The sequence below is a fragment of the Nicotiana sylvestris genome, chromosome 11 (assembly GCF_000393655.2).
Source record: "Nicotiana sylvestris chromosome 11, ASM39365v2, whole genome shotgun sequence".
Taxonomy (NCBI): Eukaryota; Viridiplantae; Streptophyta; class Magnoliopsida; order Solanales; family Solanaceae; genus Nicotiana; species Nicotiana sylvestris.
This window is the reverse complement of record NC_091067.1, coordinates 104,955,673-104,978,988: the sequence shown is the minus strand read 5'-3', so window position 1 is coordinate 104,978,988 and position 23,316 is coordinate 104,955,673. Positions and strand designations below refer to the sequence as shown.

Genomic DNA, 23,316 nt, shown 5'->3' with positions numbered 1-23,316 from the left:
TAGAGGTCGCCCTAGAGGGGGAGGCCAGGCCAGATACTATGCGCTTTCTACCCGTACCAAGGTTGTTGCCTCCAATTCTGTCATCACGGGTATTATACTAGTTTGTCACAGAGATGCATCGGTTCTATTCGATCCAGGCTCCACTTATTCTTATGTGTCTTCTTATTTTTCTCCGCATTTGGGTGTATCTCGAGATTATTTGAGTTCCCCTGTTTATGTTTCTACTCTTGTGGGAGATTCTCTTGTTGTGGACCGCATCTATCGGTCGTGTTTGGTTGTTCTTAGTGGTTTTGAGACCAAAGCCAATTTATTGTTGCTCAGCATGGTAGATTTTGATATTATCTTGGCCATGGACTGATTGTCGCCCCATTATGCTATTCTTGATTGTCACGCCAAAATCATGATGTTGGCTATGCCAGGTGTACCGCGTGTTGAGTGGAGGGGTACTTTAAATCACACCCCCAAGTAGAGTTATTTCTTTTCTTAAATCTCAGCGTATGGTTGAGAAGGGGTGTGACGCATATTTAGCTTATGTGAGAAATGTCAGTATTGATACCCCTTCAGTTGATTCAGTTCCAGTAGTACGGGATTTTCCCGATGTGTTTCCTGCTGATCTTTCGGGCATGCCGCCTGATAGAGATATTGATTTTGGCATTGATTTGTTGCCGGGCACTCAGCCCATTTCTATTCCTCTGTATCGTATGTCTCCTCCTGAGTTGAATGAGTTGAAGGATCAGTTATAGGAATTGCTTAATAAGGGTTTTATTCGGCCTAGTGTATCACCTTGGGTGCTCCTGTCTTGTTTGTGAAGAAAAAAAATGGTTATATGCTTATGTGTATTGATTATTGCCAGTTGAACAAGGCTACAGTGAAGAATCGTTATCCTTTGCCTCGTATCGATGATATGTTTCACCAGCTTCAGGGCGCATGGATGTTTTCTAAGATTGATTTGTACTCAGGTTACCATCAGTTGAAGATTCGGGAGCCATATATCCCGAAGACTACTTTCAAGACTCGGTATGGTCATTACGAGTTCCTTGTTATTTCATTTGGGCTCACCAATGCCCCAGCAGCCTTTATGCATTTGATGCACAGTGTGTTCCGGCCGTATCTTAACTCGTTTTTCATTGTCTTTATTGATGATATTCTGGTGTACTCCCGGAATCGGGAAGATCATGAGCAGTACCTGAGGATTGTGCTTCAGACTTTGAGAGAGAAGAAGTTATATGCTAAGTTCTCGAAATGTGAGTTTTGGTTGGATTCAGTGGCATTCTTAGGCCACGTGGTATCGACTGAGGGTATCCAGGTGGATCCGAAGAAGATAGAGGCCATGCAGAGTAGGCCCAAACCATCCTTAGCTACCGAGATCCATAGTTTCCTTGTCCTGGCGGGTTACTACCGTCGTTTTGTGGCGGGGTTTTCATCGATTGCAGACCCAATGACCAGGTTGACCCAGAAGGGTGCTCCATTTCAGTGGACGGAAGAGTGTGAGGCGAGCTATCAGAAGCTCAAGACAGCTTTGACTACAGCCCCAATTTTGATATTGCCTACAGGCTCGGGGTCTTATACGGTCTATTGTGATGCCTCAAGGATTGGCCTCAGAGCGGTGTTGATGCAGGATGGTAGGGTGATTGCCTATGCATCTAAACAGTTGAAGATATATAAAAAGAACTACTATGTTCATGACCTTGAGTTAGCTGCCATTGTTCACGCCCTGAAGATTCGGCGCCATTACTTATACAGTGTGCCTTGTGAGATTTATACTGACCATCAAAGCTTGCAGCACTTGTTCAAGCAAAAGGATCTAAATTTGCGCCAGAGGACGTGGTTAGAGTTGCTGAAGGACTATGATATTACTACTCTGTATCATCCGGGGAAGGCCAATATGGTGGCTGATGCTTTGAGTCGTCGGGCGGAGAGTTTGGGGAGTTTGGCTTATTTACCAGTATCGGAGAGGCCTATGGCGATGGATATTCAGGCCTTAGCCAGCCAGTTTGTGAGATTAGATCTTTCGGAGCCCAGTCAGGCTAGCTTGCGTGGTTTCTCGGTATTTCTTATTTGATCATATCAGGGAGCGGCAGTATGATGACCCTCATTTTCTTGTCCTCAAGGGCAAGGTTCAGCAAGGTGATTCCAGAGATGTGACTATTGGTGATGATGGGATATTGAGGATGCAGGGTCAGATTTGTGTACCTAATGTTGATGGACTTCGAGAATTGATTCTAGATGAGGCCCATAGCTCGCGGCATTCCATTCATCCGGGTGCCGCGAAGATGTATCAAGATTTGAGGCAGCACTACTGATGGAGATAGATGAAGAAAGATATAGTTGGATTCGTAGCTCCGTGTCTCAACTGTCAGCATGTGAAGTATGAGCACCAAAGACCGGGTGAGTTGCTTCAGCAGATAGAGATTCCGGAGTAGAAGTGGGAGAGGATCACCATGGACTTTGTAGTTGGGCTCCCACGGCCTTTGAGAAAGTTTGATGCTATTTGGGTAGTTATGGATTGGCTGACCAAGTACGCTCACTTTATTCCTATGTGTACTACTTATTCCTCGGAGAGGTTGGCGGAGATCTATATCCAGGAGATTGTTCAACTGCATGGTATTCCGATTTCCATCATTTCAGATAGAGGTACTCAGTTCACATCACGGTTCTGGAAAGTCGTTCAGCATGAGTTGGGTACTCAAGTGGAGTTGAGTACAACATTTCACCCTTAGACGAACGGATAGTTTGAGCGCACTATTCAGATTCTTGAGGATATGCTTCATGCGTGTGTGATTGAGTTTGAGGGTCTTGAGATCAGTTTTTGCCATTGGCAGAGTTTGCTTACGATAACAGCTTTCAGTCCAGCATTCAGATGGCACTATATGAGGCTTTATATGGGAGACGGTATAGAACCCCGGTGGGTTGGTTTGTGGTGGGTGAGGCTAGATTGTTGGGCACAGACCTGGTTTGGGATGCTTTGGAGAAGGTTAAGGTGATTCAGGATAGACTCCGTACAGCCCAGTCCAGACATAAGAGTTACGTGGACCAGAAGGTTCGTGATGTTTCCTATATGGTTGGAGAGCGGGTTCTACTTCGGGTTTCGCCTATGAAGGGCATTATGAGATTCGGGAAGAAAGGAAAATTGAGTTCGAGATTTATTGGCCCTTTTGAGATATTAAGGCGTGTTGGGGAGGTTGCTTATGAGCTTGCCTTACCTCCCAGCTTGGCCGGAGTTCATCCAGAATTCCATGTTTCGATGCTCCGGAGGTATCACGGTGATCCGTCGCACGTGTTGGATTTCAGTTCAGTCTAGTTGGATAAGGATCTATCCTATGTTGATGATCCAGTGGCAATATTGGACAAGCAGGTTAGAAAGCTGAGGTCAAAGAACATTGCATCAGTAAAGGTTCAGTGGTGAGGCCAGCCGGTCGAGGAGGTGACCTGGGAGATCGAGCAGGATATGCGCAGTCGTTACCCTCATCTTTTCACTACTTCAGGTATGTCTCTATGCTCATTCGAGGATGAACGAATGTTTAAGTGTACGGGGATGTGATGACCCGGCCGGTCATTTTAAGAATTTACGCTTCGATCCCCTATTAACTGCTTTTCTCGAGTTTATTTCTGCTATTTTGATTTGCCGGGATGTTCGGTTTTGAGTTTTGGGACACTTAGTCCCTAAAAGAGAGCTTAAGTGTTGGAAAGTTGATCGTAGTCGGAACAGTGTAAAGATGTTCTCGGAATGGAAATCCGATGATTTCGTTAGCTCCATTGGGTGATTTCAGGCTTAGGGGCGTGTTCGGATTGTGTTTTGGAGGTCCGTAGCTAATTTAGGCTTGAAATGCCGAAAGGTTGATTTTTGAAGTTTCCAGTTCGATAGTGAGATTTTGATCCGAGGGTCGAAATGAATTCCGGAAGTTGGAGTAGCTCCATAGTGTTGAATGTGACGTGTGTGCAAATTTCAGGTCATTCGGACGTGGTTTGATAGACTTTTTGATCGAAAGCGTATTTTTAGAGTTTTTGGAATGCTTAGGTTTGAATTCGATGAAAAATAGGTGTTTTGATGTTGTTTTGAGCGTTCCGAAGGTTGGAACAAGTTTGAATGGAGTTATGGGATATGTTGGTAGGTTTGGTTGAGGTCCTGGGGGCCTCGGGATGATTTCGGATGGTTGACAGAAAGATTTTGGGACTTTGGAGTTGCAGCTTCAGCTGTTCTTCTGTCATAACTGCACCAGTGAGTGTGGGACCACAGGTGCAGAGGGGCAGAAGTGGCGGATCTACCGCAGAAGCAGAAAAGAAGGAAAGGCAGCAGGGACTGCAGAAGCGGGGTCTTCACCGCAGAAGCGACCCTGCATGTGCGAAAGGATAGCCGTAGATGCAGAAATCTGGGCCTTAAGTGAAAAGTCACAAATACGACCATTGTTCCGCAAATACAAGACCGCAAATGCAGAAACAGCTGGGCAGAAATATGAAATTTGGAGGGTTTAGTTTCAAAAGTGGAAAATTCGATTTGGAGCTCGGGAGAGGGCGATTTTGAGAGGAAATTGAAGAGGAGATCATTGGGTAACGATTATTTAACCTTTTCTAGTTATATTCCATTAATCTATAGTTAGTTTCATCATTTAATTTCGGATTGGAGATGAAAATTGGGGAAAAGTTAGAAGAAAGTTCTTAGACCTAAAATTTGACATTTGATTGGAAATTTTACCTTATATTTGGATAATTTTGGTATGCATGAACTCATGCAAGTATGAGGATTCTGAAAATATAAATTTTACCCGATTCCGAGATGTGGGCCTAAGGGGCATTTTGGTCATTTTACCTAATCTCAAGTATTAGCTTAGAATTTCTTTGTAGAATCAGTTACTTGAAGTGTTATTTACATTATGCAATTGAATTGAATAGATTTGGGCCATTTGGAGTTGAGTACTCGTGGCAAGAGCGAGGTTTCAGGTTGATTATTGAGCCGGTTCGAGTTAAGTGACTTGTCTAACCTTGTGTGGGGGACCTTCCTCTTAGGATTTGGTATATTTGGTAATTGAAATGCTTTGTACGTGAGGTGACGAGTGCGTACTTGTGCTAATTATTGGAAATCCTATTTTTTAAGTAACTACTAGTATGTTTCCTTTCCAGTTGTTATTACTTGCACTATTAAGCCTGTTGTTATCTTAGGAAAGCATGTCTAAGTGACTAAATTACTTTACTTGCTCAAACTGCCTTACCTGAATTCTATGCACCATGCTAGGCTAGAATCACTTGTTGCCTTAATATGAAATTTTGCCATTTCTGTATATTTTTCTGTTGCTGTTATGTATTTATGTTGGAACTACGGATGTGGGATTCCGGTAGCTCACCCTTGTCTGTTTATTTTGGGACTACGAATGTGGGATTCCGGTAGATCCCCCTACATAGTTATATGGAACTACGGGAATGCACCCGGTAGATTCCCCCAGTAATGGGTGTTTACATTTGGGACTACGGAACAGAATTCTGGTAGATACCCGCGCACTATGAGTTGGACTACGGGACGGGATCTCGGGAGATCCATTGGATATGTACATATGGGACTACAGGAAGGTATCCTAGGAGATCCCCGGTTGTTATTTTGCTGCTAAGTCGCATTTCTTTTCGTATTTTGCCTTGTCTCTGTAATAGTTATTGTTGCCCTTTTATTATCCTGTGTTACTTTCACTACTGTATTTATTTATACTGCTATGTTCTACATTGTCAAACTTTCTAATTTATTTAACCTCAGTAGGGCCCTGACCTTCCTCGTCACTACCCCACCGAGGTTAGGCTTTGCACTTACTGAGTACCCTGTGGTGTACTCATGCCCCTTCTGCGCATGTTTTTCATGTGCAGATCCAGGTACTGCGACTCAGTCCTATCACCCTTTAGGTGAGGCGACTGCTCCAGCTACTTCGAGGTATATCTGCCGCGTCCGTAGATCGAGGAGTCCCTTTCTATTCTAGCTTTTTAAACATTTGCCCTTCTGTATTTCTTTCCCTTGTTAGATATTCTGGAGTTAGATTGTATAGTGATCCTTAGCTTGTGATCATTAGATATGTATTGGTTTCTGAGAGTTAAATGTTGTGTATGCCGAGCGGCACTTTTAAACACTATTTTATTATTTTTGTAATTCTGTTTTAAATTGTTTTACTTTCGTAACTTGGGTTATCTTCCGCAATTTAGGCTTACCTAGTAGTAGGACTAGGTGTCGTCATGATGGTTCACGGAGGACGAACCGGGATCGTGACGGAAAAGGGATTAGAATCAACCGAAGCTTATACTCGCTTTCTTCACAAGAAATACCATATTGTAGTGTCCTAAATTTCAAGTTCTTGTCGACAATGCCACAAAGAAAACAGTCCTAACAATATAAACAAAAAATCCAGTCAATTGTAGAAGCTTTCACCAACAGAATCTATCCAATTGAATTTCCATGCATTTTCACCTTCTCAAGTTTGATACATCAATCAAGCACAACTAGCTTTTGATACTCTTTCCCAGATATTGTTGCTTCCATGATAGCTTCAGGATGAAAGTTCCTTTCTTTCAAGAATAGTTTCAGCAAATTCTTTGAAAACCCACTCACTAGTGCAACTCCTTTCTAGTTTGCAATCACAGGTGTAGCTATTGAATCCCTCACATTCCAAAACACAATCTGCGGCACGCAATTCCCATAATCTTTCTCACTAAATTTTCTAACAATAGCTTCATAATCTGTCTCCCATGGAGTAGCATAGGCCTTATCAAACTTCATATCACTAAACACAAAGAGTTTCTTTATCATCTCATCCTCCTTTAGTTTCTCATCCACAGCTACTTGTAGTATTAGATCAAACACCTTTTGAAAATCAGTGATCATTCCCCAATCCATTTTTCTCACAATCCCAACCTTGGACCTTAAATCCTCCCCCTCAACTAGTTGAAGCTTTGGGTTCTTGCTGAATATTATCAACTTCCCTTTCCAAGGCTCGAAAATTAATTCTGAAACGAGACCGCCTAGCGCCACTGAAACCTCCATTGGACTACCCCTCATATTGGCCGAGATATCACAAAGAGCAAGACAATTTTTCAGTTTCCCCTTTTGGGACAAGCCATCTACCATTCTCTTCCATTGAAACTCCGCAACTTGCTCGCCTTTGCACTTCCACGGACCAAACAATTTCTTTATTATCTGAAGAGCCAGCAGCACACCTGCAGCAATCTTGTCCTTTCCCTGTTTTACTTTCTCAAGATACCATTCAAATCTATATCTATCATGTTTCAAAAACTTGTCTTTGTACAATTCCATAGAAACTGAGGCCACCCTATTGTAAGGAATCCAACCCCAATCATTTTACCCAATATAAACCTCAGGCAACTCTAGAGCTTCACGTAAGGTCACTAGAACTTCTTTCCTCAATCGATCCCTCACTCTATACGCGTAATGTGCATCCTCAATTCCTTCATATTCAGGATATGCCTCTCTTGGAAATACCTTCCTTGCAATGTTTTCGCATAAAAGTGTTCTCTTATCAAAAGACGAATCTAGAGAAGGGAACCATTTAGCTGCAAGGCTGATCCGTCTCCATTTCCTAGTTCTCAACAATTCAAGATCTAACTTCAGGTAATCCGCAAAAAGATCAGATACACATTCATGCAAGAATCTATAATCAGTATCATGTCTATACCTCTTAATAGCCATTTTGGCCATCTCTATTCTCTTATGTTTCTTAATTTCAATTGTCTTCTCATAAGATAATTTAGGTTCTCCAAATGGTCTCTGAGCTCTAAGTCTAAACGGTTCTACGTTTAACTTTCTCCTTCTCCATTATTTTTTAGCTTTTTCTCTCACATCAGCTCCTTCAAGTAGCCTGTATAGAATCTCGGGCAAATCCTTGAAATACCCGAAATTCGCCATCGACTCTAAATTACAGGCAAGGGTCTTAGGGTGGAGACTATGAACCCACAAGGCAGCAATGTAGTAACATTCCTTGTAAGATTTGCCAGTGCCACGAACACTACGCAAATTGCATATTAGTTTCAAGGCGGTTAAAGAATCATGATCCCATGCACATTGCAAATATTTAGTAAGGGATTGAGGAGGAGTATCAGGAACAATGTGAAAGAAGAAATCTAAACAAGGGTTGGTAGTAAAAAGATAGGTAGGTGACATATTTTAGAATTCTTAGGTTTGAATCCGATGAAAAATAGGTGTTTTGATGTTGTTTTGCATGTTCCAAAGGTTGGAACAAGTTTTAATGGAGTTATGGGATATGTTGGTAGGTTTGGTTGAGGTCCCAGGGGCCTCGAGATGATTTCGGATGGTTGACGGAATGATTTTGGGACTTTGGAGTTGCAGCTTCAGTTGTTCTTCTGTCATAACTGCACCTGTGAGTGTGGGACCGCAGGTGTGGAGCGGCAGAAGCGACGGATCTAACGCAGAAGCGGAAAAGGAGGAAAGGCAGCAGGGACCGCAAAAGTGGGGTCTTCACTGCAGAAGCGGCCCCACATCTGCGAAAGGATAGCCGCAGATGCGGAAATCTAGGCCTTAAGTGAAAAGTCAAAAATGCGACCATTGTTCCGCAAATGCGGGACCGCAGAAGCGGTCACAGGACCACAGATGCGGAAACAGCTGGGCAAAAATATGAAATATCGAAGGTTTAGTTTCAAAAGTTGGAAATTCGATTTGGAGCTCGGGAGAGGGCGATTTTGAGAGGAAATTGAAGAGGAGATCATTAGGTAACGATTCTTTAACCCTTTCTAGTTATATTCCATCAATCTATAGTTAGTTTCATCATTTAATTTCGGATTGGAGATGAAAATTGGGGAAAATTTGGAAGAAAGTTCTTAGACCCAGAATTCGACTTTTGATTGGGAATTTGACCGTTGGATAATTTTGGTATGCATGAACTCATGGGAGTATGAGGATTCTAAAAATATAGTTTTACCTGATTCCGAGACGTGGGCCCGAGGGGCATTTTGGTCATTTTACCTAATTTCGCGTATTAGCTTAGAATTTCTTTGTAGAATCAGTTACTTGAAGTGTTATTTATATTATGCAATTGAATTGAATAGATTTGGGCCATTTGGAGTCGAGTACTCGTGGCAAAAGCGTGGTTTCGGGTTGATTATTGAGCCGGTTCGAGGTAAGTGGCTTGTCTAACCTTGTGTGGGGGACCTTCCCCTTAGGATTTGGTATATTTGGTAATTGAAATGCCTTGTACATGAGGTGACGAGTGCATACTTGTGCTAATTGTTGAAAATCCATTTTCTTTAAGTAACTACTAGTATGTTTCCTTTCCTATTGTTATTACTTGCACTATTAAGCATGTTGTTAGCTTAGGAAAGCATGTCTAAGTGACTTAATTGCTTTACTTGCTCAAACTGCCTTACCTGAATTCTGTGTACCATGCTAGGCTAGAATCACTTGTTTCCTTAATATGAAATTTTGTCATTTCTGTATATTTTTCCGTTGCTGCTGTGTATTTATTTTGGGACTACGGATGTGGGATTCTGATAGCTCCCCATTGTCTGTTTATTTTGGGACTACGAATGTTGAATTCTGGTAGATCCCCCTGCACAGTTATATTGAACTATGGGAATGCACCTAGTAGATTTTTCTAGTACTGGGTATTTACATTTAGGACTACGGAACGGAATTTTGGTAGATCTCCGCGCACTATGAGTTGGACTATGGGACGGGACCCCGGGAGATCCATTGGATATATACATATGGAACTACATGATGGTATCCTGGGAGATCCTCGGTTGTTATTTTGGTGCTAAGTCGCATTTCTTTCTGTGTTTTGCCTTGTCTCTTTAATAGTTGTTGTTTCCCTTTTTATATCCTCTGTTACTTTCACTGTTGTATTTATTTATACTGTCCTGCTCTACACTGTCAAACTTTATACTTTATTTAACATCAGTAGGGCCCTAACTTTCCTCGTCACTACCCGACCGAGGTTAGGCTTGGCACTTACTGAGTACTGCTGTGGTGTACTCATACCCCTTCTGCGCATGTTTTTCATGTGCAGATCCAGGTACTGCGACTCGGTACTATCACCCTTGAGGCGAGGCGACTGCTCCAGCAACTTCGAGGTATATCTGCCGCGTCCGCAGACCGAGGAGTCCCTTTCTATTCTAGCTTTTTAAACATTTGCCCTTTTGTATTTCTTTCCCTTGTTAGATATTCTAGAGTTAGTTTGTGCAGTGATCCTTAGATTGTTCATGGGTTTCCGGGTCTTGGAGATATGTATTGGTTTCTGAGAGTTAAATGTTATGTATGATCCTCGGTTGTTATTTTGGTGCTAAGTCGCATTTCTTTCTGTGTTTTGACTTGTCTCTTTAATAGTTGTTGTTTCCCTTTTTATATCCTCTGTTACTTTCACTGTTGTATTTATTTATACTGTCCTGCTCTACACTGTCAAACTTTATACTTTATTTAACATCAGTAGGGCCCTAACTTTCCTCGTCACTACCCGACCGAGGTTAGGCTTGGCACTTACTGAGTACTGCTGTGGTGTACTCATACCCCTTCTGCGCATGTTTTTCATGTGCAGATCCAGGTACTGCGACTCGGTACTATCACCCTTGAGGCGAGGCGACTGCTCCAGCAACTTCAAGGTATATCTGCCGCGTCCGCAGACCGAGGAGTCCCTTTCTATTCTAGCTTTTTAAACATTTGCCCTTTTGTATTTCTTTCCCTTGTTAGATATTCTAGAGTTAGTTTGTGCAGTGATCCTTAGATTGTTCATGGGTTTCCGGTTCTTGGAGATATGTATTGGTTTCTGAGAGTTAAATGTTATGTATGCCGAGCGGCACTTTTAAAAACTGTATTATTTTTTTTAATTCTATTTTAAATTATTTTACTTCCGCAACTTGGGTTATCTTCCGCAATTTAGGCTTACCTAGTCGTAGGACTAGGTGCCGTCACGATGGTTCACGGAGGGCGAATCGGAGTCGTGACAGAAAAGGGATTAAAATCAACCGAAGCTTATACTCACTTTCTTCACAAGAAATAACCATCTTGTAGTGTGCTAAATTTCAAGTTCTTGGCGATAATGCCACAAAGAAAACTGTCCTAACAACATCAACAAAGTATCCAGTCAATTGTAGAAGCTTTCATCAACAGAATCTGTCCAATTGAATTATTTTCCATGCACTTTAACCTTCTCAAGTTTGATACGTCAATCAAGAACAACTAGTTTTTGATACTCTTTCCCAGAAATTGCTGCTTCCGTGATAGCTTCAGGATGAAAGTCCCTTTCTTTCAAGAATAGTTTCAGCAAATTCTTTGAAAACCCACTCACTAGTGCAACTCCTTTCTGGTTTGCAATCACATGTGTAGCTATTGAATCCCTGACATTCCAAAACACAATCTGGGGCATGCAATTCCCATAATCTTTCTCACTAAATTTTCTAACAATAGCTTCATAATCTGTCTCCCATGGATTAGCAAAGGCCTTATCAAACTCCATATCACTAAACACAAAGAGTTTCTTTATCATCTCATCCTCCTTTAGTTTCCTATCCACAACTACTTGTAGTATTAGATCAAACACCTTTTGAAAATCAGTGTTCATTCCCTAATCCATTTTTCTCACAATCCCAACCTTGGACCTTAAATCCTCCCCCTCAACTAGTTGAAGCTTTGGTTTCTTGCTGAATATTATCAATTTCCCTTTCCAAGGCTCGACACTTAATTCTGAAACGAGAACTCCTAGCGCCACTGAAACCTCCATTGGACTACCCCGCATGCTGGCCGAGACATCACAAAGAGCAAGACAATTTTTCAGTTTCCCCTTTTGGGACAAGTCATCTACCATTCTCTTCCATTGCAACTCAGTAACTTGCTCGTCCTTGCACTTCCACGGACCAAAAAAATTCTTTATTATCTGATGAGGCAGCAGCACACCTGCAACAATCTTGGCCTTTCCTTGTTTTACTTTCTCAAGATACTGTTATATCTGTCATGTTTCAAAAACTTGTCTTTGTACAATTCCATAGCAACTGAGGCCACCCTATTGTAAGGAATCCAACCCCAATCATTTTGCCCAACATAAACCTCAGGCAACTCCAGAGCTTCACATAAGGGCACTGGAACTTCTTTCCTCAATCGATTCCTCACTCTATACGCGTAATGTGCATCCTCAATTCCTTCATATTTATGATATGACTCTCTTGAAAATACCTTCCTTGCAATGGTTTCGCATAAAAGTGTTCTCTTATCAAAAGACGAATCTAGAGAAGGACACCATTTAGCTGCAAGGCTGATCCGTCTCCATTTCCTAGTTCTCAACAACTCAAGATCTAACTTCAGGTAATCCGCAAAAAGATCAGATACACATTCATGCAAGAATCTATAATCAGGATCATGTCTATACCTCTCAACAACTTTTTTGGCCATCTCTATTCTCTTCTGTTTCTTAATTTCAACTGTCTTCTCATAAGATAATTTAGGTTCTCCAAATGGTCTCTGAGCTCTAAGTCTAAACGGTTCTCCGTTTAACTTTCTCCTTCTCCATTCTTTTTTAGTTTTTTTTTCTCACATCAGCTCCTTCAAGTAGCCTGTATAGAATCTCAGGCAAATCCTTGAAATACCCGAAATTCGCCATCGACTCTAAATTACAGGCAAGGGTCTTAGGGTGGAGACTATGAAGCCACAAGGCAGCAGTGTAGTAACCTTCCTTGTCAGATTCGCCAGTGCCACGAACACCGCGCAAATTGCATATTAGTTTCAAGGCGGTTAAAGAATCATGATCCCATGCACATTGCAAATATTTAGTAAGGGATGGAGGTGGAGTATCAGGAACAACGTGAAAGAAGAAATCTAAACAAGGGTTAATAGTAGAAAGACAGGTAGGTGACATATTTTCAGTGTAGCCCATATTAGGGGGTTGTGCTTTTGTGGAGTTGAAATTTGAAACCATCAAGTCCATAAAGGGACTGCTTACAGTGTAGGCTGCAGATTGTGGAATGGTGGATGAAGATGTTTGTTTAACATAGATTTCTGGAGGGCCAATAAGTGAAGACACTATGGATTTTAGAGATTGTGTTGATTTCTTCATTGAAATGAGTGTAACTTAGGACTGGAAGTAGGAGAGGATGAAACCTCTTTTTCAACAGAGATGATAGACTTTATAGGAAAAATTTACTTGCTGACCTGTGTCATTTATCTAAAAAAGTAACTTGTTGGCCAAGTAACAACGTAGTATTTGAGTGTCGAAGGTAATCCCACTGTTGCTAATTTCCTTTTTTATCATTGTTATTCTATTCATATCTGATATTGGGATTTCATGATTTGAAAAGTTAAAAACGAATAAATTCCCCTCTTAAGATTATTTCAGGGGCGAAGATAGGTTGGCCCAAGGGTTACGTATAAGGTAAAATAGAATACTAGTTATTGATTAAAAATAGACTTTGAACACCGTTACATAACCTACTGACAAAGGATGCTCAAAATTTAAACACCTTTATTGAATTTCCTGGCTTCGCCACTGGATTATATAGTTTTAACATTACATTATTTTGGTGGTCAAACAATTCTGTCTGTGTTTCTGAAAATCAAACAAGACAATTTCTTTTCATTAAAAGCAAAATAAAACTAACAAATAATTGTGGTTATGACACTACTTACAAGTAAACTATCTTAAATACGAGATTATATTTAGCATATAGATTGTTCCTATACAAGGCATACATCTATTGCTGTTCGAAATTATATGTATTAGGTCTTTTTGTGCTTTAGTTTATATAATTTTAAAATGTGAAATGTAAACCCTAGCTAAAAATTAATAATTAATAATTAAATTAAAAAAAAAAGAACTAGCAAAATAGGCGGTTGTTGAACCTGTACACAAACCAGCAAGAAGGAGCCACTAATGTTATAATAACGTATTCTAGAATTGTAAAAAGATTTTACAACGAATCAATCCAACATTGATAGCATAGCAAAAAAAAGTTTATAGAATATTTCAACAGCTAAAATATCCATAAAAAAGTTGTATCTAACATTATTTTATTGGCAATTTTCTACTTTTTGATTAGATATAAACTCACTACCTCTGATAATCGCACAAAGTACAAAATAAATCATTCTAATAGTATTTTAACTTAAATAGTTTTGATATTGTAAGAAGAAGATTACACCTTAAGAAAAGCTCGAAATACAGAAGCCAAAAGTTGTCGATTACATACTTGTATCATAATATTACTTTTGCCAAAGAGCTAGGGATGCATTCTTCAGATAACAACTGGACAAAATAGATAACAATAGAAGTGTTGCAGTACAAGTTCTTCGTGCATATGTAATATAAAAGTTTTAAGAGCGGAGTCTGCTGACATTTTTAAGAAATCCACAATCAACAGCAATTTGACAAACCAATAGCATTTGGTAGCCGGCAACCAGCCAACTAGAAGCATCTACAGCACTCCTCCAAGAGACAGCAACAACACAGAGTAGCCAAACTGCAGAAACGATCAGCTTTCAAAACATACTATGAATGACACGACTAAATGAAATGTAAAGAACAAGCCTTCACAACCCAGAAATATATACTCCTGGTGTGTATGTGTGTGTGTGTGTCATCTTCTTCGTCATCTTTATCAAGTATCACCTTATTACCTTGTTTTTCCCTCTATTTTGCATGTGAGATGCTCAACATTTTCTTAGCCAACTTCTCCTTTCTATCTTCTCATTTTTCTTCTACGTTTTGGCTTTGTATGCTCTTGCTCTCTCGAAAAGCAAGAATTCAAACACGCATAAGAGATAGAGCATGAGCATTGCAGTAGCCTATGCAGATTCACTTAACTCGCGCTATAAGTATGGTCACAGGTTGAGATGTAACTAATTCAAGAAAAGATTTCTGCAGCTAAACCTTGAAAATGCACTTGGATACCTCTTTCTACCTGATCCAAGGGCAACCTTAGGAACTCTCTGTAATGCTATATTTTGCCGATTAAATTCTTCTTACTCCTTGGAATTTAGTCTCCCGCTCATATCAACAAAGAGTTTAAGAAATAAATCGGACACCAATTCTGAAGCTAAAGTTTGCAACAGAAAAAGGAGTAGGAAAAAAGAAGCCCCTGACAGGTTCACAAAGAATTTATGAACAGCACTAGATGCAGCTTTAAGCCACAAGATGAAAGAATTTTAAAGCACTCATGAACGGGAGCCTTGGCGTAGCTGGCAAAGTTGTTTCCATGTGACCAGGAGGTCGCGGATTCGAGCTGTGGATACAGCCTCTTGCAGAAATGCAGGGTAAGGCTGCGTACAATAGACCCTCTCGGCTCTTCCCCGGAACCCGCGCATAACGGGAACTTAGTGCACCGGGCTGCCCTTTTTTCATGAACAATGAGTAAAATAGAAATAAAAACCTCTTGTAGTTTCACGAAAAACTAATGAGGGGCAAAAGTAATTGGTGCTAGTAGCTACAAGATGAACAAATGGCTGACTGATTCATACGCAAACACAGGATTGACGTTCTTCATGTATATCCCAGTGCAAGTAAGAAACTCTAAGTATGGGCATTATAGTTGAAGTCTGAGGAAAATGGTTCTCTATGACAGCAATAATGGCCATCTTAATTAGCTCCCGAGGTTCTGGTCCAGTGGCAAGAGCGCAGCGCGCAAGTGTGGGTTAGGCACACCTCACGAGCTCGAACTCTACCTCAGACCAAAAAAACTAGTATTTCAGTGAACAAGGGCAGAGGAAGAATGGGCAATTATTCTCCAAGCTTCATATTGTGCGCTAGCCGCTGGCTGACACTTGGAGATTTCTTGGTTATCAAACCAATAATGGCTGTCTTAATCAAGAAAGAACTAAAACACCTTGACAATTATGTTGAACTGCTAAACAGAAGAAGATAGAAATGACAACTGAGTTTTGCTTGTAGGTCGACAATGTTTGCAACCAGGAATAAACAAATCTTGTAGAACTAATGAACTGATGCCTATGCATGTGAGGGGGAAAAACAAGAAAACTAGGTTCCGAGAATCTGCTTGCCTGAACATTTTCATTCAGGTAGTACTATTCCCTGTATTATTTACTTGTCGAATTCATTTTCTATGCGATAGCTGAATAACATGAGAAAAAACCTCCACATTAGAAGAGATTATGCTCACAATATTACCCTGTTTCTAATTTGCATCAGAAGGAATTAATTATAATATGTCATGTATCAGACATCAGATGCATAGTTTATAAGCATATTCCAGCAATTGTGACTCACTACCAACTAAGAGTAGGCCGCAGAACTATGTTTTTGTACTCATTACTAATACAGTTCAGCAAATGCATTGTTTACCTAGAAGTCGTATGTTGCCAAAAAAAAGGCACAGAGAAGTAAAAAAAAGGCACAGAGAAGTAGATGTGGGACGCAACAAGTGATGGAGCTCTTCTCCTCACTTCCCTCTATATAAGTTCGTAACTAGAACCTCAACTAGGCTGATCCATGTGGGTTCCATCATGAACCTATCTAGAACCCTCCAACGCAAAAGAATAAAATGATTCTTCTGTTGTTAATAGGTTAATCATACGGGATCTAGTCAACCTAACCAAAGTTCAGCCCCTTCATTTTACATGGGTTGATCGGCAATCTAATTCCTCCTCACCACTACTCTTCAAACACAAGTTCCCAAAGACTTGAAAGCTTAAGTTGCACCGAATGTGGTAGAATGTCTCAGACCAGGAAAAATGGAAAGAATGCATGTCACTCATTTTTGCAGCTTGTCATTAACCAAAACTTGATGTTCATACTACATATGAGCTGATGGCTACACTTATGAGGATGACCCGAAAAAAGAGCTAGGTCCCCAATGTCTGCTTGCTTGAACAACTCATTCAGTAAGCACTAAAAATGGAATATTACCTCAGCTCAAAGGTTGTTTACTCAGATATTTCTTATCAAAGCGAGGGATTCGTTTCAGGCGAAATCAAATCATAAGCAATTTCCGCTCTACCATTAATTGTTGCTATTTCCGCATCCCTGTGTGGTGGTTTGAGAAAGAAAGTCGAGACATTCAGAAAGAGAGTTATGTCATTTCTAGCATTGAAGATCCCTATTCTTATTGAATAGTTCAAATAACTAGTTGAACATACCTATTCATTTCAAGAATAGCAGAATAGCCTCCCCTTATCTTTTTATGTTCGTTTATTTGTTTACTTATTGAACTCTTTTCTTATACGATGACTGAATAACATGAAAAGATTTACAACGGAGAGAGATCCTTATTCTCGCAGCTATACTTAGATTCTATCCCCTTTTTAATTGACATCAGAAGTAATTCATCATAATGATGACGCGTTTTTGCAAAACAGGTGCATATTTCATAAGGACTTCTCTGCAGTCAACTTGCTATTTAGTAAGAGTGGGCAGATTTCAGAAGAATTATTTTATTGAACTCAATACCACCACTGTTCACCCACTGCATTTTTACCAAAAGCAGCCTATGCGGCGAAAGAATAGCAGATATAAGCAACATATGTAGAGACAAAATTTAGACTAAAAAACTTGGATGAAATTCAAGGAACCTAAGAATCATGCCCCAAGGAGTCCATGTGGACCAGCACAGGTGACGGGGCCCTCCTAGCTTTCTTTCTTCTACTTTGAACTAAAGCGAGTTTTGTGAATACCAATCTAATACCCCTTTGCCACAAAACAGAACTTGATATCAATAAATCCAAATACACCTAAGAGAAAGAATGGTTCTCATGTTAGCGTTCAGTTAATCATCTTTCAAACTCTCATCCTCCATTTATATGGGTTCACCACTAACTCCAGTTCCTGATGACTATCCTCCAAACACCAAGTTCTCTACGACTTGAAAATTGCACATACATCACTATTTTCCCCAATACAAAATGATCACAAATGAAGCAATATCCCCACATATTATCAACTCTAGCTTGTCTTCTGGCCATCAATTGCAGGAGTACAGAATATGTTGCATTAATGCCTTTCAAATAAAATTTAATTTTCCAAATTGAAATAGAGAGAAGAGGGTAGCAGCTGGACCTTAAAAAAATTCAAATTCTAATGGAACCTGAAAGGTTTAGTCAGATAAATCGAATTGTTTATTCTGGTCTGGTAGCACAGATTTTAACTGATGACGAAGTTCCATGACCAGATACAGGAATAATATGCTGTTTTTCCTTCATATCACTTTCTCCCCAAAAGGCATCTTTATTACTCTGGCCCATTTGTTGTTTTATGATTCGACAAGACCTCTTCTTTTAAGAACAAGCCCAAATATCTCTTGTAGAAAATATCCATTTAGAATCAGTTGAAAACCGTATGGATATAACCAACAACAACTATGCCTCAGTCCTAAGAAAGTTGCGGTCGGGCATATGAATCCTCATTCAGATATAACCCATGATAGAAAATGTTCGGTAAAGGGAAATCTAGTCAACATTCAACACATTGAAGCAAAATGGTGAAACATCTAATATCAACTAACCCGGACACTAGTGTTATAAACAAACAAAAAATCAAATATATAGGAGAAAGAGAGTGAGAGATGACATACCACCCTTTTAGGAATGAAGAACAGCCATTGTCATCACCATGATAATAGCCACCACCCTGGTCATGGTAGATGTGCTGAGGTGGTGGTGGAGGGTATTGATCATTAAAGTAGCCTTGATAACTGTGGGGTCCAGGAGGTGGTGGTGGAGGAGGGTAGCCGCCTCCACCGTAAAGCCCTGGTGGTGATGGCATCCCCGGTGGAGGGTATCCTTGTGGTTGAGGTGGTGGTGGTCCATACCCTAAAAATTTGTCAAATTACAACAGACAAGTTGAATTTACAGCAGTTAATTGACCAATCCACTAGTAGTAGTAATTTAGTATCAAAAATTGAAACTCGGGTACTGATCATGCAATTAGGCATTCGTATTGTAACTTACCCCAAAAAAAGTGATAATTAGAAGAACAAACAAGCGTAAAATCAGAACTGTCAAATAACCAAAATAATCAAATAACCAATTTTTTATTTTATTTTTAAAAAAGAGTAATTTTGGTAGACAAAGGTTGAAACTTGGGTGTTCTTGAAATTGTATTGTTATTGCAACTTGCCTAAAAGAAATGAAAAACACAAGAACAGACAAGTAGAACTAGAACAATCAAGTTGACCAATTTACTGGTGAAGTCTTTGGTAAATAAAGGTTGAATCTTTGGTGATCTTGTTATTGATATTATACCTTGCCTAAAAGAAGAGAAAAATACAAGAACAGACAGGTAGAATTAAAACGATCAATAGACAAATGTTGAAAAAGGGGTAATCTTGAAATTGGGTATTTGAAATAGTAACATACCTGGGGGTGGGTAGGGACCTTCATGAACATGCTGGTAACTCATTTGGTGTCAGAGATGCTGGTTCTTGAGAGAGAATTTGGTGATTTGATGACTGAAAATGAAGAGAGGAGAGTAGATCGGCTAAATACAGCGACTTTAACTTAGCTGCTAAGGTGGAGGAAACATAGTACAGGCACGTCAGAAGATTAATCTAAAAAGATAATTTAAGGGTCGCTATCACTATTCACTATCATAGCCGTTCACGTGTTAGCAGCAGATAAAGTTAAGGGGTCTATGATTCAGCAAATGGCGTTGCTTCAAAACGTGATAATCATGATCCAGGGAAGAGGGTAGGAAAATATTGAAAAATAGCCAATTTAACCCCAATTTAGCTGACATTTAAAAAGTTATTAGTAGTAGTATTTTGCGATTCTTTTGGTACGAAATAATAGTTGGATCAAAATAACCTAGTTATAATACGAAAAACTCTATGTACGATTACTAATTTAAATAGTTATAAGTTCAAATTTCGGAAACAGTTCCTAGAGTTTCAAATTCCCCTATATGCGTCACTCCAACATCATATGCTGAAGTTCTAAACATTGACAAAATAAACTCCACAAAAAAGTACTAGAGTTTGAACATATAAATGATTGACTGATTTTCAGTTTTTTCTTCACTCAACTGGCATCTCCAATGCAGCCCAAAAGTCCAACTACATGGAACTCTCAATTTAGTCTTTGCAACCAATGACACAAGGTAGCCACTTTTAAGTATGTTGTTTAAAATATATTCACAATTTATAATGTATTTGATGATTAACCAATGTATTTAAATTTCAAAGTTTAAACTTCAGGACATTGTGTCCTAAAGTTTAGAATTGTGTTCAGAAATTCGAATTTTATATCCTGAATTTTAAATTAGCAGTTCAAACATTCAGGACACTAAGTCCTATATTTCAAATTAGTAGCTCAAATTTTAGGATACAAAAATTCAGAATACTTAATTTTGAAATTTGAGTAAATTGGCTAATTTTTAAATACATCATAAATTGTGAATATATTTAAATAGCATAATTAAAAGTAGCTACTGATGCACTTATCCTTTTATTTGATTTTCTATGTGTAGTCATTTTCTTTAATCATACTTTGCTAGAAAGTCTCCAACTACTAAAAACCCCTATTTTGTCTGCTACTCTCTTCTTTTTAGACATCGAAAATAGTTGAGATGGAAAATGCAAGTTTAATGTGTTTGAAGTAGCACAAGATACACAACCACGTAGACAACACAAATACAACATTGAAGCAATCAACAGCGTTTGCTGAATTCATATGCTCTTGTCATGGTATTATATTATAAAAAATAAATCGAGGAAAACAGTAAACTCAAACTACCCAAATGTTCTTGGAGTTTGAACAGAAAAAATTTAAACTCCAGTAATTATCCTCGATTTTCAGCTACAAATTTCGAATTTTAGGAATTATTCATCGAAGTAGAACCAGTAAATATTCAAACTTTAGTAGTGGTTTCTAAAGTTTTTGTATGTTTTAAGAAAGGATATTTTTGTTCAAATTTTATTTTCACATTAAAAAGTATTTTTTTTCATATTTTATTTAAAATAGTGGCTAAACTGTAGTTACCGATTTAAAAGCTGGCCTCCAACGTATTTGAACAAAAAATTTAAAACTTTTTTGCCAACTTCAATTATCAATAATAAGGAAGGTAAATCTTAGCCGAACATAATTAACTTCAGATCCAAACATGTACAACGAGAAACAACGAAAGGTAGAAACCTATTAGATTTATTGATGCGATAATCTTACATCAAACACGCGAGATGAGCGTACATCTGAAGCCAAAAAGAATTGTAAATGAAGGAGTAAAGAGGAAATGGTGAGGCAATTGTTCAACCGCAAGAGATCCTTCTTTCCCCTTCTTATTTTCTATGTTTTTCCTCCCATCTATTGCTCTTCTTTTTCCTTAAAAAATTCCCCCTTTTTCTGAGCTTACCCCCCTATATATATATATATATATATATATATAGTTCCTAGAACTTTTATTCAATGGTCTTTGACCAACATGCTTTCTTGCGACTGTCTCTTTCGTCATCACTCGAACACAGTATTAACTTGATGTATGCTTTCGATGATTTGATCTCGAGGATGGCCGAGGTGTTCTTCGCTATTTCGCTATCTGAGCGGGATCCCAACTTGATTGACCCTCCATCATTGCTATTGGGGGCGCCCACTACGATCAGATTTTGACCCATACGCATAACTGATCTCTTCAAGGAAAAATTGACACACAGTGACAACTGCCAACATTAAATTGCAAAAATAGTCATTTTATTGTTATTGTCATATTACATCAGATTTTTACCTTTAAAAATTAATTGTTATAACCAAAATCCTTGTCCTTAAAAATAGCTTCAGAATATTTGCCCGCCCTTCTCTCTCTTCTAACCTTTCTTTTTTTAATTGCTTTCCCAAATCTCTCAATCTTTATTGCCAAATCTCTCTATTATTATACCCGGGAGAAATTCAAAAATAGCCAGATTTATAAGTAGTCCTTCAAAAATAGCCCAATTTTAAAAGTAACAAAAATTTAGCCATTTTTCATGTAAAGATAAATCTGAACGAAAACACTGTTCAAAATTTGGAAAAATATTCCAGCATAATATACTGGAGTTCCAGTATAATATACTGGAGTTTGAAGCACCGGTGCTCCAGTCTCCAGTATATTATACTGGAGCCAGCAAAGTATACCGGTCCAGCATAATATGCTGTAAGTTCATACACAGGTGCACCGAACTACAGTATATTATACTGGACCGGTCTCTATTGCAGCAAAATAGTGGCTATTTTTTATTGACTTGGTAAATGTTGGCTATTTTTGAATGACCAATCCGAAAACTGGCTAGACCGTGCTATTTTTACATGGCTAGGGGTGTACATAAGTCGGGTTGGTTCGGATTTTACAATTATCAAACCAAACCAATTGTGTCGGGTTATTAAATCTAAAAACTAAACCAAACTAATAAAACTCGGGTTTTTCACTCCCGGATTTTCTCGGATTTTCAGGTTTTTCGGGTTTTTTCGGGGGTTTTTTCGGGGGTTTTTTTTATTGAACAAAACATATAAATTGTGCTCAAAATATTTCTTTAATCCTAGTAAGATACAATTCCAAGAAAATAATACAAAATATGAGATATGTCATGGCATTATCCTAAAATATTCAACAATAAAGACAATAAAATTATGTAATATAAATATGCTAATTAAAAAAGCATAATAAAAATAAACATAATCTAAAAGTACTAAGTCGTGCTAAAATAAGTAGACTAATAAGGGAGTATTAATTACATGACTAAACGCTAAAGAAAAAATAAAAATATATTATGCATTTTATTCTAAATTCTTGCAAACAAAACATAGATATTCAATACATTACCATTCGTGGTATTGAATTGAATGTCTTTTGTTAGTATTAGTATTGATTTGATTTTTGGTTTGAATTTTTGTTAGCATTATTTATTTACTAATATTAATGACTATAAAATTTATTGGAACATTCAAAAGTTCTAAGTCCAACCTTGAAATAATACTTTAAAAGATAAAATTATGAAAAATTTTAAGAACTATTTATAAATTACATCACAATAAGTATATTTATATATTAAATATATTGTTGAAGTTTGGCAAAATGCCAAAGTCCCACATTGGTTGGGAGTTAAGTTTGGAGGGATTTTTCCCCTATAAAAGAAGGCCTAATGTTTAGGATTTAGACACACCTCTCATTTGCCTTCTCATCTGTTTAAGGCATTTGTATCTTCTCTCTTTAGTATTATTTCACTTGTATTTTTGGAGTGGAATAAAATATTTGGTTGTGTCCGAGGAGTAGGCAAAATTAGCCGAACCTCGTAAATTCTGGTGTTCCCTTTATTATTGCTTTATTGTCTTATTTATTATTTGGTGGTTGTCATAATTTTTGGTATAGTAGTTGTGACTTATTCACACTCTATACATTTGGCTTCCGCAACAATTGGTATCAG

General features: G+C 38.7%; 1 protein-coding gene and 2 pseudogenes across 1 annotated transcript; all 3 read right to left on the bottom strand.

Moving 5' to 3' along the window:
- Nucleotides 1-6,457: 6,457 nt before the first annotated feature.
- LOC104211801 (uncharacterized) lies at nt 6,458-8,146 on the bottom strand (annotated as a pseudogene).
- A 3,013-nt stretch (nt 8,147-11,159) lies between these two features.
- Nucleotides 11,160-13,040, bottom strand: LOC104238716 (uncharacterized; annotated as a pseudogene).
- Nucleotides 13,041-14,053: 1,013 nt separating this feature from the next.
- Nucleotides 14,054-19,633, bottom strand: LOC104238710 (cysteine-rich and transmembrane domain-containing protein WIH2). The gene is made up of 3 exons (XM_009793162.2): nt 19,286-19,633; nt 18,502-18,739; nt 14,054-14,439 (listed from the first exon to the last, which is right to left on the bottom strand). The coding sequence occupies exons 1-3, from the start codon at nt 19,326-19,328 to the stop codon at nt 14,385-14,387; spliced, it is 336 nt and encodes a 111-aa protein (XP_009791464.1). The 5' UTR covers nt 19,329-19,633; the 3' UTR covers nt 14,054-14,384.
- Nucleotides 19,634-23,316: the final 3,683 nt, after the last annotated feature.

Bases quoted from the DNA above. Each gene is read 5' to 3' on its own strand.
- LOC104238710 (XM_009793162.2), bottom strand. From the start codon at position 19,328: ATGAGTTACCAGCATGTTCATGAAGGTCCCTACCCACCCCCAG. The intron at 18,740-19,285 runs GTATGTTACTAT...ACAAATTTTTAG, and splicing joins AGGTCCCTACCCACCCCCAG to GGTATGGACCACCACCACCT. The intron at 14,440-18,501 runs GTATGTCATCTC...TCGTTTCTGCAG, and splicing joins TCTTCATTCCTAAAAGGGTG to TTTGGCTACTCTGTGTTGTT.